We start from the raw sequence: 18,698 nt of genomic DNA, 5'->3' as shown, positions 1-18,698 counted from the left end.
GACCTTGTTTCATTCATGAAACTTACAGTGGCCTTGGATAGATCAGAGACTAAGTTTGCTAAATTAGAGGTATTTTGTTCAGAGTTCTCTGTCTGTTGTTGAGTGGATGAAGGAAAAGGCTTGCTATTGCTAAACCTGTTTCTTCCACCATTATTAAAGCCATGTTGAGGCTTTTGATCCTTCCATGAGAGATTTGGGTGATTTCTCCATGATGGATTATAGGTCTTTCCATAAGGTTCACCCATGTAATTTACCTCTGCTATTGCAGGGTTTTCAGGATCATAAGCTTCTTCAGAAGATGCCTCTTGAGTACTGTTGGATGCAGCTTGCATTCCATTCAGACTCTGAGAAATCATATTGACTTGCTGAGTCAATATTTTGTTCTGAGTCAATATGGCATTCAGAGTATCAACTTCAAGAACTCCCTTCTTCATAGGCGTCCCATTATTCACAGGATTCCTCTCAGAAGTGTACATGAACTGGTTATTAGCAACCATGTCAATGAGTTCTTGAGCTTCTGCAGGTGTTTTCTTTAGGTGAATAGATCCACCTGCAGAGGTATCCAATGACATCTTTGATAGCTCAATAAACCATCATAGAATATATCCAGGATGGTCCATTCTGAAAGCATGTCAGAAGGACACTTTTTGGTCAGCTGCTTGTATCTTTCCCAAGCTTCATAGAGGGATTCACCATCCTTTTGTTTAAAGGTTTGAACATCCACTCTAAGCTTGCTCAGCTTTTGAGGAGGAAAGAACTTGGTTAAGAAAGCCGTGACCAGCTTATCCCAAGAGTTCAGGCTGTCTCTGGGTTGAGAGTCCAACCAGATTCTAGCTCTGTCTCTTACAGCAAATGGGAAAAGCATGAGCCTGTAGGCTTCAGGATCTACTCCATTAGTCTTAACAGTATCACAGATCTGCAAGAATTCAGTTAAGAACTGAAAAGGATCTTCAGATGGAAGTCCATGAAACTTGCAGTTCTGCTGCATCAGAGAAACTAGCTGAGGTTTCAGCTCAAAGTTGTTTGCTCCAATGGCAGGAATGGAGATGCTTCTTCCATGTAAATTGGAATTAGGTGCAGTAAAGTCACCAAGCATTCTCCTTGCATTATTATTATTTTCGGCTGCCATCTCCTCTTCTTGTTCGAAAATTTCTGAAAGGTTATCTCTGGATTGTTGTATTTTAGCTTCTCGTAGTTTCTTTTTCAGAGTCCTTTCAGGTTCTGGATCTGCTTCAACAAGAATATTCTTGTCTTTGCTCCTGCTCATATGAAAAAGAGAGAACAGAAAAATAATAATAATAGGGGTCTTTTTTACCACAGTATAGAGGTCCCACTGTGAGTAGAAGAAAAGAAGAAGAAGAAATTCGATCACAGATGGAAGAGGGGGTTCGAATTTGGGTGAGATGAAGTGTTAGTAGATGAATAAATAAATAGAAGGAGTTGAGAGAGATGAAGAATTTTCAAAAATAATTTTTGAAAAAGAGTTAGTGGTTTTCAAAAATAGTTTTTGAAAAATGTAAGTAATTTTTTTTTTCGAAAATATTTTTTTTTTAAAATCAAAAGTTAAAATAATTAGTTAATTAAAAAGAAATTTTTGAAAAAAGGGGGAAGATATTTTCGAAAATTAGAGAGAGAGAGTTAGTTAGGTAGTTTTGAAAAAGATAAGAAACAAACAAAAAGTTAGTTAGTTAGTTGAAACAAATTTTGAAAATCAATTTTGAAAAGATAAGAAGATATTTTTGAAAAGATATGATTGAAATTAGTTTTGAAAAAGATTTGATTTTTTAAAATCACAATTAATGACTTGATTCACAAGAAATCACAAGATATGATTCTAGAACTTAAAGTTTGAATCTTTCTTAACAAGCAAGTAACAAACTTGAAATTTTTGAATCAAAACATTAATTGATGATGTTATTTTCGAAAATTTGATACAGAAATAAGAAAAAGATTTTTGAAAAAGATTTTTGGAATTTTCGAAAATAACTAAGAAATTTGAAAAAGATTTGATTTTTGAAAAAGATTTTGAAAAAGTAAGATTTTTAAATTGAAAATTTGATTTGACTCATAAGAAACAACTTGATTTTAAAAATTTTTGAAAAAGTCAATCCAAATTTTCGAATTTGATGAGAGAAAAAGGGAAAGATATTTTTTTTATTTTTGAATTTTTTATGATGAGAGAGAAAAACAAGAAAAATGATGCAATGCATGAAAGTTATGGATCAAAACAATGAATGCATGCAAGAATGCTATGAATGTCAAGATGAACACCAAGAACATATTTTTGAAAAATTTTTAATGCAAGGAAAACATGCAAGACACCAAACTTAGAATTCTTTAATGCTTCGACACTAAGAATTCAAGAATGCATATGAAAAACAAGAAAAGACACAAAACATGCAAATGCAAAGATCAAACAAGAAGACTTACCAAGAACAACTTGAAGATCATGAAGAACACTATGAATGCATGAATTTTTCGAAAAATGCAAGATGCACATGCAATTGACACCAAACTTATAACATGACTCAAGACTCAAACAAGAAACACAAGATATTTTTGATTTTTATGATTTTCTAATTTTTTTGGATTTTTTTTCGAAAATTATTTGTAAAAGAAAAAAAATAAGGATTCCAAAATTTTTAATATGAATTCCAGGAATCTTGCCATGTTAGTCTAAAGCTTCAGTCCAGGAATTAGACATGGCTCACTAGCCAGACAAGCTTTCAATGAAAGCTCCGGTCCAAAACACTAGACATGGCCAATGGCCAGCCAAGCTTCAGCAAACATAGATACCTCTCATGTATACAACAGCTGATATTTCATCCAACTTCATATACTTATGAGTGGAAGCCTCAGTCCAAAAGAATTTAGACATGGCTTTACAGCCAGCCAGGCTTCACATGCTTCATGAAACACTAGAATTCATTCTTTAAAAATTTTGAATAATTTTTTTTCTTTTTTTTCGAAAATAGGTGAGAAAATTTTGAAATATTTTTGAAAAATTTTTGAAAAGAAAACAAAAATAAAATTACCTAATCTGAGCAACAAGATGAACCATCAGTTGTCCAAACTCGAACAATCCCCGGCAACGGCGCCAAAAACTTGGTACGCGGAATCGTGATTACACTTTAATTATGTAAAATTCATCGCTCTTTCTTTCCCTGGTAATGGCGCCAAAAACATGATGCCAATACCATGGTTCACAACTTCGCACAACTAACCAGCAAGTGCACTGGGTCGTCCAAGTAATTGAAGTGCGAATGAATATCTTAGAAGCGAAATAAGATGAATTGAATAGAAAACAGTAGTACTTTGCATTAATCTTTGAGGATTAGCAGAGCTCCACACCTTAATCTATGGAGTGTAGAAACTCTACCGTTAAGAATACATAAGTGAAAGGTCCAGGCATGGCCGAATGGCCAGCCCTTCTGATCTAAGAACCAGGCATCCAAAGATGATCAAAGGATCAAAAGATAATCCAAAGATGTCTAATACAATAGTAAAAGGTCCTATTTATAATAAACTAGCTACTAGGGTTTACAGAAGTAAGTAATTGATGCGTAAATCCACTTCCGGGGCCCACTTGGTGTGTGCTTGGGCTGAGCTTTGAGTGTTGCACGTGTAAAGGTTCTCCTTGGAGTTGAACGCCAGCTTTTGTGCCAGTTTGGGCGTTCAACTCTGGTTTTGGATCATTTTCTGGCGCTGGACGCCAGAATTGGGCAGAGAACTAGCGTTAAACACCAGTTTGCGTCGTCTAAACTTGGCCAAAGTATAGACTATTATATATTTCTGGAAAGCTTTGGATGTCTACTTTCCAACGCAATTCGAAGCGCGCCATTTCGAGTTCTGTAGCTCCAGAAAATCTACTTTGAGTGCAGGGAGGTCAGAATCCAACAGTATCAGCAGTCCTTCTTCAACCTCTGAATCTGATTTCTGCTCAAGTCCCTCAATTTCAGCCAGAAAATACCTGAAATCACAGAAAAACACACAAACTCATAGTAAAGTCCAGAAATGTGAATTTAACATAAAAACTAATGAAAACATCCCTAAAAGTAACTAGATCCTACTAAAAACATACTAAAAACAATGCCAAAAAGCATATAAATTATCCGCTCATCAAAGATCTCTATACTCTGACATAGAGACTCATTTCTTCTTCTCTTCTTGGTTTTTTTCTTTTGTTTATGAGCAGGAATAGAGACAAAGAACATCTCTTTGATCTGGATCCTGAACCTGAAAGAACACTAAGGAGACGTCTACAGCAAGTTCAAGCTAGTAGAGCCAAGAGTAACCTCACAGAAGCTCTTGAGCAAGAAGCTGAAGATACAATAATGGAAGCTAATCCAGAAACTGGAGGAGACGCAGGAAAAGTCCTTGGATCTTATACTGCATCCAATTCTGACTTCTATGGGTGCAGCATCTCCATTCCTGCCATTAATGCCAACAACTTTGAGTTGAAGCTTCAATTGGTCACTCTAGTTCAACAGAACTTCCAGTTTTATGGACTTCCACAAGAAGATCCCAACAAATTCATGTCTGAATTTTTGCAGATATGTGACACTGTCAAGACTAATTGAGTAGATCCAGAAGTTTACAAGCTTATGCTCTTGACACTATCAAGACAAATAGAGTAAACTTAGAGGTTTATAAGCTCATATTTTTTCCTTTTGCTGTAAGAGACAGAGCAAGGCTATGGCTGGATTCTCAGCCTAAGGAAAGCCTGGATTCATGGGAGAAGTTAGTCAATGGATTCTTGACCAAATTCTTTCCGTCTTAGAAGCTGAGCAAGCTTAGGGTGGAAGTTCAAACCTTCAGACAAAAAGAAGGTGAATCCCTCTAAGAACCTTGGGAAAGATACAAGCAACTGATTAGGAGATGTCCTCTTGACATGATCTCAAAATGGACCATGCTAGAGATCTTCTATGATGGCCTCTCTGAGATATCTAAGATATCATTTGACCACTCTGCAGGTGGATCAATCCACTGGAAGAAGACACCTGAAGAGGCACAGGAACTCATAGACATGGTTGCCAACAACCAGTATATGTAAACTTCTGAGAGGAATCCTGTGAACAATGGAGCATCTCAGAAGAGAGGAGTCCTAGAGGTGGACACCTTAGACACCATCTTGGCTCAGAACAAGTTCATGTCCCAGCAGATCAACATGATCTCTCAGCACTTGAGTGGGGGCATAGAGCCCAGCTGCTTACTATCCAAAGAGAGCGTATGAATTGGACGCTGGTGACAATACCTGGACCACAATGGAGGAGGTGAACTACATGGAAAATTCCTCCAGAACCTCCAACAACATTCCCTATTCGAATACATACAATCAGGGATGGAGAAGCCACCCTAACTTATGGTGGAGAGAGCAGCAGAGGCCTTAACAAGGCTTCAACAACAACCAGAATGGAATGAACCAGAATAGGTTCAACAATAGACCATTCAAATCTTCTCAGCAACAAATGGAGACACCCAAGCAGAGCCTCTCTGACTTGGCCATCATAGTCTCCAATCTCTCTTAAGATCACTTGCAGTTTCATAATAAAAACTAGGTCTTCCATCAGGAATTTGGAAGTACAGATTGGTCAGCTGAGTAAGAGGATCCCAGAGATCCTCTCTAACACTCTTCCAAGTAACACAGAGAAAAATCTTCCCAGCAACACAGAAGTAAATCTAAGGGAAGAGTGTAAGGCCCTCATTGTGGAAGCCAAAGCCAAACCCACGGAGGAACATACTACTGAGGAACTGAAGGAAATCGGGGCTCATGAGGAAGTCCCTATGCACGCCCCTCTACAGGCAGAGGAGCCTGAAGAATACTCCTCCTCAGATGAGGAAGAAGAGACCAAGGAGGAGCAAATTGCTCGCTTTCTAGCAATCCTCATGAAGATGAAGGCTAGTTCCTCTTATGCAGAGGCGTTGGAGAATGAGCCTCCAGTGCTGACCAAGAAGCTCAGTGCCTTGGTTCAGAAGAAGCTGCTTCAGAAGCTACCGGATCCCGGAAGCTTCCTAATTCCCTATACTATAGTGACAATCACCTTTGAGAAGGCATTATGCGACCTTAGCTCAAGCATTAACCTCATGCCTCTCTCGGTAATAATGAGACTGAGAATTCTAGAGGTCCAATCTGCTAAGATCTCACTGGAGATGGTAGACAAGTCCCTAAAAAGGGTATATGGCATGGTGGATGACGTCCTGGTGAAGGTTGAGGACCTTTACCTCCCTGCTGATTTCGTGATCATAGACACTGGGGAGGACAGAGACGAATCCATCATCCTTAGAAGGCTTTTCCTTGCTACTGCTAAGGCCTTAATAGATGTGGAAAAGGGAAAGCTAGTTCTGTAGTTGTGAGAAGATCACATCTTGTTCAAGATGCCCAACCCTCACTCTCCCTCTGACAAAGGAGGTACCATTGTGCAACACATAGTGTTTGAATCCTCTCTCTCAGTGCAAAGCTATACAGAGTCTCCAGACACCAACTCTAAGTTTGGTGTTGGACAACCATCATTAGGCATTGGGAGAGAAGATACTAAAAAGAAGGTACCTAAAGGCTAAAGGGATAAGAAAATCCCCATTGAAGGCCTCTCACCTGGCATGAGAGTTGTCTTCACTAAGAGCCCAGTCATTCCATACACTGTGAGCAGGATCCTGTCCCTAGAGCATGTGGAGCTCATCCATGAAAGCACAGGAAGAAAGTTCACTATAAGGGGTGAAGATCTAATCCCCTATTAACCTCCGTAAAGGAGCTGTCTATCAAGCTAGTGATGGTAAAGAAGCGCTTGTTGGGAGGCAACCCAACCATGAGTAGAGTACTATTGTTTTTATTTCTTTTTAATTATCTCATTTTAATTTCATACTAGCTTATTTTCATAGTTTTTCTTTGCTTTTTAAAGTTTGTGATCATGTGCAGTACTTAGAATAGAGACAGAAATATTTAGAGATGGAAACAAAACACCCTGGAAAGAGCCCCTTGCTGGCGTTAAACGCCAGACAAGGAAGAGGATGGGCGTTCAACACCCCCTATGGAGCATGCACTGGCGTTAAACACCGGTAAGGGAACAACATGGGCGTTCAACGCCCATAGAGGAGCAAGGAACTAGCGTTGAATGCCAGAATGGGAGCATTCTGGACGTTCAACGCCCTTGAGGGAGCAAGCATTGGCGTTGAATGCCAGAAAAGGAGCAGTTTGGGCGTTCAACGCCCTTGAAGGAGCAACCAAGGGCTACTATTTTGATCCCCTGTGGGCGTTCAATGCCTATTCCTGGCATTGAATGCCAGGCAGGGGCAGGAGAGCTCGAGTTTGGAAGCCCTCTCAGCCAGTGGGTCCCACAGAATCTACACAACCCCACTTACCCCACCTACCCTACACTCTCTCTCTTACTCTTTCTAAACCTTGAAACCCACATCCTACTTTTCCTTTTTCCAATACACACTCTTCCCAAAACCTATCATAAATTTCACCAATCCCACCCACTTCAAATTTAAACCTTTCTCACCTATTCTTCCCCCACGTAGCCAAACCCTAACCCTCCCACCTCTATAAATACCCCATCAATCAACCCTTCATACACATACAAACCCAACACTCTCATCTTTCTCACACTTTACACTCTACACACAACCCTTCTTCCCCATTTCCCCACACAAGGCCAAAGCCTCATCACTCTCCCTTCTCTATCTATTTCTTTCTTCTTCTACTATTCTCCTCTGCTTTTGTTACTTTGCTCGAGGATGAGCAAAGCTCTTAAGTTTGGTGTTAGAAAAGCTTTACTTTTTTTGCTTTTCATTCACACTTATGGCACCAAAAGTCAGAGAATCCTCTAGTAAAAGGAAAGGAAAAGCAACTACTTCCGCTTCTGAACCTTAGGAAACGGAGAGATTCCTCACAAAGGCTCATCAAAACCACTTCTATGATGTGGTGAAGCACAAAAGGGTGATCCCTGAGGTCCCCTTTAGCCTAAAAAAGGATGAGTACCCAGAGATCCAATAAGAAATTCGGAGAAGAGATTGGAAAGTTCTAACCGATCCTATCCCGGAGGTTGAGATTTTAATGGTGCAAGAATTTTACGCCAACACTTGAGTCACCAAAAATCATGACACTAGTGTGAACCCACAGCCCAAGAACTGGCGTACCATGGTGAGAGAGCAACTCTTGGATTTCATCCTGGAAAGTGTAAGGTTGGCACTCTAACTACCTCAGATGAAAGGAGACCCAAACTCTTACACTAGAAGAGTTAACTCCGACCAAAGGTTGGAGCAAGTGCTCATAGACATCTGTGTGGAGGGAGCCCAGTTGAGTCTTGATGCACAAAGCAAGCCCTACCAATTGAGGAGGCTTGACCTAAAGCCTATTGAAGAACTGAAGATTGACGGTTTAGAATTCAGAATAAATCCTCGTTGCAAGTATAGTTTCTAAACTAAGAAATCAACCTTTCTTACAAACATTTTGGTTGTCACAAGTAACAAACCCCTAAATAAATTGATAACCGAAGTATTTAACCTCGGGTCGTCTTCTCAAGGAACTGCATGGAAGTATGTTCTTATTATTGGTTATGAGTTTGTAAATTGGGGTTTTGGAGTTTGGGCAATGGGAACAGGTATATTTTTAAATTAAAGCAATAAAATAAATAAGAAATTTTATTGTAATTAAATTAAAAACCTTGACCCGGAGAAGATTAATCAGAAGTTCTATCCTTGTTGGATTTTTCTCAAGATCAATTGATAATTGAAGGTTGCTTCTACTTAGTTATCCTTTACCAAGTAAAGTAAAAGAAAGTCAAGTAAGTTGGAAGTCTACTTCTTTTCACAAGTTCTAATCCTCTCCCTTGGGAAGGATTAGTGTTAGTGACTAAAGAGCCAGCCAACGATATTCATAAATTAAATTAGGAAAATAAATAAAAAGAACATTGAACCTGGGATTGAGAGTCACTCCTAAAACTAAGAGAAGTCCTAAATCATAATCCTCAGAGAGAGGAGAGAACCTCTCTCTCTAAAAACTACATCTAAATTATGAAAAGTAAATTATGAAAAGCATGATTATGAATGGATGTATTCCCCCACTTTATAGCCTCTAATCTGTGTTTTCTGGGCAAAAACTGGGTCAAAAACAGCCCAGAAATCGCTGGAGAAGAAATCTGCCACGCTGATTTTCGTCACTGCGACGCGTCCGCGTGGGGCACGCGTTCGCGTCACCTAGCGTCAGAGTAACTATAGTATATTATACATCAAATCGAAGCTCCGGACGTTAGCTTTCCAACGCAACTGGAACCGCGTCGTTTGAACCTTTGTAGATAAAGTTATAGCCGTTTGAGTGCGAAGAAGTCAGGCTGGACAGCTTAGCAATTTCTCCAACTTCTTGTATTCCTTCCACTTTTGCATGCTTCCTTTCTATCCTCTGAGCCATTCCTGCCCTATAATCTCTGAAATCACTTAACACACATATCAAGGCATCTAATGGTAATAAGAGAGGATTAAACATAGGGAACTTAAGGCCAAAGAAGCATGTTTTCAATCAACGCACATAATTAGGAAGGCAAATGTAAAACCATGCAAATAGTATGAATAAGTGGGTAAAGAGTTGATAAAAACCACTCAATTGAGCATAAGATAAACCATAAAATAGTGGTTTATCAACCTCCCCACACTTAAACATTAGCATGTCCTCATGCTAAGCTCAAGAGAAGCTATAAAGGAGTGAAGAGGAATGATAGAATGTATGAAATACAACCTATCTAGATGAATGCAACTACACGCAAAATGTTTCTACCTACTTGGTTAAAAGTAAATAAGTTCTCCAAGACAAAAATAATTCAAATTTCACTAATTCAAATTATACAATAAAAGACAAGTAAACTTGTAAGAAGATAGCTCATGAAAGCAGGGAACATAGAATCAAGCATTGAACCCTTACTGGTAGTGTATATCACTCTAATCTCTCAAGTGTCTAGGGTTAATCAATCTATTCTTCTCTAGTCATGCTTTCTAGACTTTGTTCTTCATCTAATCAATCAACAAAAGTTTAATGTACCAATGCAAACATCATGAGGTCTTTTCAAGGTTGTAATGGGGCTAAGGTAAGGTTAAGGGTATATATATATATGGCTAAGTGAGCTGTAAATTGAATCCTTGATTAGTCTAAGATCTCACCTAACATATACATACTTTATATAATTTAAAAATACTTTACCTAGCTACCCAAATTTTTCCCACTTTTGTATTACATGCTCATGTATCAAACTTATTTTTGAATTTTGTCCCATGTGCATTGATTCTTTTTATTTTGCATTTGGGGTAATAATATTTTTCTTTCTTTTTTTTTTCTTTTTTTTTGTATCCCCTTATTTAATTACTTAATTTTTTTTTTCAATGCTCATGATAATTTAATTATTTTGATTTCACATGAACATGCTTCCCAAATTTTCAAATAACTTATTCAATTTAATTCCCTATTTTTTCATATCATCCCATGTTCCCATAAAATTTTCCACACTTAAATTGTACACAATATCTATCTTAAGCTAACCAAGGATTTAACTTGGGATTTTTATTTTGTTTTTCTACTTAAGGTTAGTAATGTGGTTATGAAATAGAAGGGGGTTAAAAAGTTCAAAGTGGCTAACAAGGGTGATGTAAAAGGTAGGCTTATCTGGGATAGGTGAGCTAATAACAAATAATTGCCTCAATCATATGCAAGCATGTAAATACACTAAATAATGGACATATAGAATGGAACAAAGCAAAGATTGCAATTATAGAGAAGAAAACACACAAGAATAAAAATTTATAGTTAAATAATGTAACCATGTAAATAAGCTCAAAATCTCACGGGTTGTGTGTTCTTTGACTCAAAAACCATGTTCTAAATACAACTTCAAACAAGTTTTACACAAAAAATTTTGATTTTAAATTAGTGAAATTTTTCAAAAATAGGATCTTAAAAAGAAACTTATTATTTTAACCAAGCAGTGGCTAAAATGCATAAAATCAAATAATCATGCAGTGAAACATGCAAATGTAAAAATGTACTTAAATAAAATATTGGTGTTGAGAAGAAAATACTAACCCATGGAGATCGGTATCGACCTCCCCACACTTAAAGATTGCACCGTCCTCGGTGCATACTAAGATGTGCAAGTGGATGGGGGTTGTGGTTCCTCAGCTGGGGCTCTTTTTGTTCCTTTCCTTGCCGGTGGTTTGGGAGTAGCTTTCTCTTTACCCTTCTTGGTGGCCATCCTGAAAAGGAAAAAAGAAAGTAACTTTTAAAGCTAAGGGTTAGAGCAAGGAAGAGAGCGGGAAAGGTGGTAATCAATGTACAATAAAGAAAAATGACGTTAACACATGGTCATGACTACATGTGAAAAGTTCATCAATGGAAGTATAGCAAGTGCATGTAATGACAATTAAATGCAAGATGTTTATTGGCGTGCTGGCAAAGGCATGAGTAGCATAAATCAAGCATTCAATGTCCAAGTTAGATTACCAAGTCTTTCAAACTAACAACATGTTTGTAATATCAATTATATTTAATCAATAAAATATAAAAAGGGTTTTGTGAAAAGCAAGCATTTAGAATAGTAGAATAAAAGAAATCTAAAAATAGTGCATAATGCCATATGGGCTTTTTCACAAACACATAGCAAGCATGGTAAATAAGCTATTGAAAGTATTAAATTGAACATGCAAGCAACCCTTTAAAAAGTAATATATAATTGTCAAACAATTCCTTTAATAATCCACAAAAATATAGAAAATAATGATCCAAATAAATTTCTAACACCAATGAAAATAATGCAATGAATGAAAGTAAATAAATTAAAATAAAATAAAAAGAAAAATAAGAAGAATAAGAAGGGAAAGAAGGGAAGAAGAAGTAAGGAAGAAATAAGGAAGGAAAAGAGAAAATAGGATTTAGGGAAAAGAAAGATAAGATATTTTGGCATTTTAGGGTAAGCTGTGCGGCGCAAGCGACGCGGACGCGTGGGTGACGCGTTCACGCGAATTGCGCTTATTCGGATTGACGCGGTCGCGTGACACGTTTTATGCTATTGGCACGAGGGCAGCCTCGCGCTCGCACAACTCTCTGTTCAAAATCTTATGTTGCCAAATTTTGGGTGACGCGATCGCGTGGTCGACGCGATCGCATGGGGGCCAATATTGGGATATGACGCGGACGCGTTCGCGTGGTAAGGGCCGTGCGTCTAGTGCTAGTCCAGCACCACTCTAGCATAACTTTCGGCTATGCACCCTTTTTACGTCGATTTTCAGGTCACGCGGCCGCGTGGGTGACGCGGTCACGTGGGAGGCCAATGTTCCCACATGACGCGGACGCGTCAGCGACGCGGTCGCATGGGTCAATTTGTGCCACAGGCACACCTCCAGCCACGCTCTCGCGTGACTCTCTGTTCACTTTTCTTTTCTTCCAAACGCACTGGTGACGTAGACGCGTCAGTGACGCTGCCGCGTCGCGTGCGTATTTTTTTTTTTAATAATAATGCAGTATGCAGAATGCAATGCTAATATGAATGTTATGCAAAACTCCAGGTTCAATACAATAAAATAAAATAAGACTCGAAAACAAATAAAACTAAATAAAAATGAAAAAGGAACGATCATACCATGATGAGTTGTCTCCCACCTAGCACTTTTAGTTAAAGTCCTTAAGTTGGACCTTTGATGAGCTTCCTGTTATGGTGGCTTGTGCTTGAATTCATCCAGGAATCTCCACCAGTGTTTGGAATGCCAACAGCCTCCGGGATCCCAAACTAGGTGCAGAAAGCCTTCAAGTAAGTTAAAGCAAGTGACAAGGCCCCAAGAGTGTTGATTGCCAGAATGAATTCCGAGGTCCCAAATCTTGCTTTTGCACCCGTCTTTTTGTTGATCATTATGATTCCAACCGGGTGGTAAGCAATCTGAATTCTCACTAAAGCGGCCAAACAACTTCCCAGACCCATTCAGTTGAGCTCTACACCAACCTTTGCGTTTAAACTTAAAGCTTCCAACCATAATGAACCTAGCAGGACAATTCTTACCACTGACCATCTTCCTCTTACTCTTAATGTCACAAAGAGCTCTAAGTTGACCATCCGTCTCTAGTAGCCCATATTCAAGTAGAACGTTGTGTTGGACGGTAATGGCCTTGGGAGAGGTGTTTCTAATGAACTTGCAAGCTCCACTCCCTTGTGCTCTTTCTTGACAACTTCCACCTCCTTGTAAGCTTCTTCAATTTCAACCTCTTCCTCTTGGTAGCTTTCTTCCAATTCAATCTCTTCTTCATTTCTTACCAAGGGCATGAGAGGTTGTGCCTCTTTTTCTTGAATCTCCATCTCTTGATCAACCTCTTCCAAGTCTTCAACTAGGGTATGCCTTGGAGGTTGTACACCCTCCTCAACATCAAATGCAACCGTTTTGGAAGGAGGCTCTATGTCTTGACTTTTCCATGGAGGTTCAGCATCCTCAAGTCTTCAACCACTTTTTCCTCTTTAATAATTACTGCTTTGTCCAGTAGTTTTAATATAAAATCATACTCATCCTTGATGATTTTCTTTCCATGACAACTCCTTTCAACTATTCTTTCATCTTCAAGGGTCTTTACTACCGTCACCTTTAGGGCCTCCTCTAGCTCCTTATGAAGTATGCACTACAAGAAAAACACCCATTCAGGTACACTTGAAAAGTGTAGCCAAAAGTGAAAAAAATGATGCCTTAGGCTACGGGTACGCTTTTTGGGCTACGGCTACGCTTTTTGGAGTGATTCCTATTCGGCCGTTGCCTATTCTCAAAGGCTACGCTTTTTTGCACCAAGGGCTACGCTTTTGACTTTTGAGAATAGGCTACGCTTTTCAAGTGCTGCTAAAAAAATTATCAGAAGCACTAATAAAAATTAAATAAGCAAGAGTAATCAAAAGCACTAATAATATGCCTTATAATAAAAAATAATATGCATAATAAACTAAATTCACTAATAAAACCAGCAAGAGTGATCAAAAGCACTAATGAAGCAGAGCAGTTTTTTTAAGTTAGAATATTGAATTTAAAAATACCATGTTAAAAAGACTACTCTAACCACCACATTTAGAATGAATTAGCTCAAGAAAGTATCCTGAAACGACTAAAATGGATCATCAAGGGACACCACATTTAGTATGTAATTTCTCATTGTGTAACTGAATGCCTTCCTTTATTTAAACCTAGGAATTCTAATGATGCGCCATCTTCCAATCTAATTGGTTATTACAATAGTTGACAAATTGCAATGAGCCACAAAAATACTGCAGCATATATAATCCACATGAAACAAAAATAATTAACATGAAATCAGTAAACTACTCTAGACAAATGAATAATAGTCCCCATTAGTACTTCATTTTTGTTTATTAGAACATTACCATTTACCACTACAAAGTAAACTGTGCTGATTAAGAAAGCAACAATCATTCACATACAGATCCAAGAATCAAGCAGCTGACTAGTCAATAAGCATACTCAATGGAAAGGTTTCTGCCATTTAATCACCAAATACAACTAAAATCAATATCTAACTATTCTAACCCTTACCTCTTTGTTGATCAAATACACAAGACTTGTCCCTGTTTTTCTCTTGAGCCCAAACCTTAACCGTTCCAAGAACCAGAATTTTGGTTACATTTCATAAGGCCATTCGACCAAATTAAACATAGAGGAGAGAAAATCACTCACCTCTCTTTGCTTGTGGTGGTAGTTGTGTTAACAGAAATTGAATAAACTGAAAAAAATGGAGCAAGAGAATTATCAGAATTTTGAATTAGAGGAGAAAAGAAAGAAGATGAAGTCGCTGTCCTCACCTAGCAAAGAAACTCGAAGAATAGTTGGGTGAGTGGAACGCAGCTCCCTCTTAAGCTTCAGTCAGCTCCCTCCTTGGCCATCATTCTCTTTCTCTTGGTGCTATGGTTGATGAAGAGCCAAAAACTTGAAGAACACTCCTGTTTTTGCTCCCTGGTGCTTTGGCTATTCCTCTGTTCCTTGCCCTCTCTCTACTGTCTGTGAATTCATGAGGGAGACAGACAGAGACAGACAGAGAATGGCCCTCCATTCCTCCTCTGATTTCTGAACGTGAAATCTTGTTGACCCTGCCATTCAATATTCAATATTAGGGCAATCACTTGATAAACTTTGACTTCACTAGTTCACTAGTTCACCATCTACACCCACATTTAGATCCTTCTGCAACTCACCTGATTAGTACGACCATTGCTATACTTATGAACAATACTTATCTTCAAGAAATGGAAAAGAGCTGCAATAGGGGACTGAACCGACCACTTAGAATTTAGAAACATGCAAGATTACAGCTCTTGAATCAAATTCCTTCCTATCAAGTTCTACAAGATTACAGCTCTTGAGTCAGAAAGACTTTAGCCAAAACAAGCAAAAAGAATAAATAAAAGCACTCCTCAAAATCCTGACAATAATTGATTAACATATAGTCACATATAAAGAGAGAAGGAGGTAACTTCAATACTTCATCCTAATCCTTTTTACAAAACCCAAAGTATAACTAATCCATTACAAGCACCAAGCTCATTTGTATTAGGGCAAAACAAAAACCATTCTTATTGCTTAGTTAGCAACAAAAAACTTTATGTTTGTCCATATATATTTTCTAACAATAATGTTCCACATTTTCACTATATGTGCCTAATAAGAAAATTCCACATTACTGTTGAGTTAAGTATTTATATTTAATACATAATATATGTCAAAATAGTTTAACATAAATAATCCAAAACAACTACCCTAATACTAATGATTGTCATGCATCTAAAATGATTGTCATGCATATTAGAATCTGAGAAAAGCTGTTAGATTGAAATCTACTGGAAATAAGCGTGCAAAGCCTTCCAAACTTGAGGACAAGGATCATGCAGATAATTCAAAGGACAAGGACCATGCAGATAATTCAGAGAACAGTGCTACTGTTTCATCAAATGAAGATGCAAAACGAATTTTGAAAGATATGTCGTCTGCAGAGCAAAGTGATCTATTTGCTATTGTTACATTTAAACTTGAAAATTTTGTTCAGAGTCGACACCCACCAGGAAAGCAATATGATACAATTCATTGGTGAGTTGCTGCCAATTTATTCATTGAGAAAACAGAAACGGAAGCTAAAAACAGAGAAGGAGAAGCCAACTTATTCATTGAGAAATCACAGAAACAAAAACTTATTAACGCTGCATTTGGATTCAGTCTCAGAAACAAACCCTAAAATACCACAAATCTTCATCAACAATAGCATGCATGTTATCAAATTACAGTTCACAAACCCATATTTCACAGATTAAAACCCCCAAATTAAAACCCCTAAAATAGGAACCCTAAGCCTCTGATCAATTTCAGAAGCAAATAGAAATCAATACATACCTATTCAATGATGTGAGCACAGCGAAGATGAGAAGCACGGAGATGACGATGGCGAGAGCGGCGCAGCGACGATGGTGAGAGTGGCTCAGCGACGATGGTGAGGGTGGCACAACGACGATCAGTGCAAGCGATGGCGAAGAGGAGTGTCGGTCAGTAGTGGGGAGTGGGGGGTGAGTGGGGAGTGGGAGGCGACGACGGTCAATGGCGAGAGTTACAGGGTTTCTTCTTGTAGGGCAACGATGGCGAGGGCTTCTACTTCGTCATGAAGGTGATAAAGGTGATGAGTGAGCTTTCAGGAAAAAGTGAGACTGAGGGTTTACGAAAGAGGACGAAGGTGATTGAGTGACATGGGTCATATGGAGGTGAATGGTGAAAAGGGGCTTGTGAGTATGGTGGTCCAAAGTCATGTTGAGGAGAGGGTTTATAGGCATATGGTGGTGGTTGTTGATAGTCCATTGGAGGTGGTTGTTGCAATGAGGGTTGATCAAATCCTTGTGGCTCTTCCCATCTTTGATTGTTCCAACCTTGATGCCTGTTCTCATTGTAATTTCCTCTTCCTGCAATATAATTGTAACCAGACTCATAGCCAAAGGGGTGAGAGTTTATAATAGCAAATAAAAATTAAAAATAAAAATAAAAATAATTTTAAATTAAAAGGTTATTTGAAATTTAAATTTTTGAATTTGAAAATTAAATTTTGAATTTGAATTTTAAATTTTGAAATTTGATTTTTGAAATAAGATAAGATAGGATAAAAATTTTAAAATAAAAATCTGAATTTTTTTTAATAAAAAAAATAAACAAGCAAAAAGTAAATATTTACAATAACCAATAATAAGGCACACGTTTGCAATTCCCCGGCAACGGTGCCATTTTGAAGAACTGAAGATTGATGGTTTAGAATTCAGAATAAATCCTCGTTGCAAGTATAGTTTCTAAACCAAGCAATCAACCTTTCTTACAAATGTTTTGGTTGTCACAAGTAACAAACCCCTAAATAAATTGATAACCGAAGTATTTAACCTCGGGTCATCTTCTCAAGAAACTGTAGGGAAGTATGTTCTTATTATTGGTAAAATATTCAAATCTTAACATGGAAAAGTTCATAAGCCAATTAGGCAACATAACTAATACAAGCATTAAAGTATCTGAAAATAAGAGATAAATATAAAGTAAAAGAAATATTGAACCTGATGAAGAGTTGAATCCTAAATCCTTTAAGAGGAATCCTAATCCTAAAACCTAAGAGAGAGGAAAGAACCTCTCTCTCTAAAAACTACATCTAAATTATGAAAAGTGAATTATGAAAAGCATGATTATGAATGGATGCATTCCCCCACTTTATAGCCACTAATCTGTGTTTTCTGGGCCGAAAACTGGGTCGAAAATAGCCCAGAAATCGCTGGAGAAGAAATCTGCCACGCTGACTTTCGTCACTGCGACGCATCCGCGTGGGACACGCATTCGCGTCGCCTAGCGTCAGGGCAACTATGGCATATTATATATCAAATCGAAGCCCCCGATGTTAGCTTTCCAACGCAACTGGAACCGCATCGTTTGGACCTTTGTAGCTAAAGTTATAGCCGTTTGAGTGCGAAGAAGTCTGGCTGGACAGCTTAGCAATTTCTCCAACTTCTTGTATTCCTTCCACTTTTGCATGCTTCCTTTCTATCCTCTGAGCCATTCCTGTCCTGTAATCTCTGAAATCACTTAACACACATATCAAGGCATCTAATGGTAATAAGAGAGGATTAAACATAGGGAACTTAAGGCCAAAGAAGCATGTTTTCAATTAAAGCACATAATTAGGAAGGCAAATGTAAAACCATGCAAATGGTATGAATAAGTGGGTAAAGAGTTGATAAAAACCACTCAATTGAGCACAAGATAAACCATAAAATAGTAATTTATCACCTGTGGCAAGAGGATGGTTGGAATTTATCCAACGTTCCATCATCCCCAAAGTAACAGATCTGAGGTTACCAGAGACCGAGCAATAATGATTCATTGCATTATGCTTGGGAACGAGGTGGAGGTACATGAGGTGATACCTCAAGAATTGTACAAGGTAGCTGACAAAGCCTCCACCTAAGCAAGGCTAGCATTCGCTCACCTCATAGGTCACCTATGTAATTCAGTTGGAATTTGCATAGAAGGAGACGTCCCCATTGAAGAAGACAAGCCCATCACGAAAAGAAGGATGGAGCATGTTAGAGAGCCTACACACACACCACAACAAGAGCCTGTACAGCCACCTCTATTAGAAATCTCTGAGATGGCTCAAGGGATGTATTTGC

The 18,698-nt window shown here is 38.2% G+C and overlaps 1 protein-coding gene and 1 long non-coding RNA gene across 2 annotated transcripts; one reads left to right on the top strand and one right to left on the bottom strand.

Annotated features, from left to right (window-relative positions):
* LOC107627089 lies at positions 4,910 to 6,348 on the top strand. The gene is made up of 2 exons (XM_016329953.1): positions 4,910 to 5,043; positions 5,559 to 6,348. The coding sequence occupies exons 1-2, from the start codon at positions 4,910 to 4,912 to the stop codon at positions 6,346 to 6,348; spliced, it is 924 nt and encodes a 307-aa protein (XP_016185439.1).
* Positions 14,367 to 15,359, bottom strand: LOC107628269. The gene is made up of 3 exons (XR_001617669.2): positions 14,823 to 15,359; positions 14,698 to 14,743; positions 14,367 to 14,611 (listed from the first exon to the last, which is right to left on the bottom strand). It is a non-coding gene; the product is annotated as an uncharacterized LOC107628269 (long non-coding RNA).

This window comes from Arachis ipaensis, chromosome B02, assembly GCF_000816755.2.
Source record: "Arachis ipaensis cultivar K30076 chromosome B02, Araip1.1, whole genome shotgun sequence".
NCBI lineage: Eukaryota > Viridiplantae > Streptophyta > Magnoliopsida > Fabales > Fabaceae > Arachis > Arachis ipaensis.
This window is presented reverse-complemented; position numbering and strand designations above follow the sequence as displayed.

Excerpts from the sequence above, each read along its gene's own strand:
- LOC107627089 (XM_016329953.1), top strand. The coding sequence starts at position 4,910 with ATGCTAGAGATCTTCTATGATGGCCTCTCTGAGATATCTAAGATATCA. Across the intron at positions 5,044-5,558 it reads GACATGGTTGCCAACAACCA|GTCTTCCATCAGGAATTTGG; the intron begins GTATATGTAAAC and ends AATAAAAACTAG.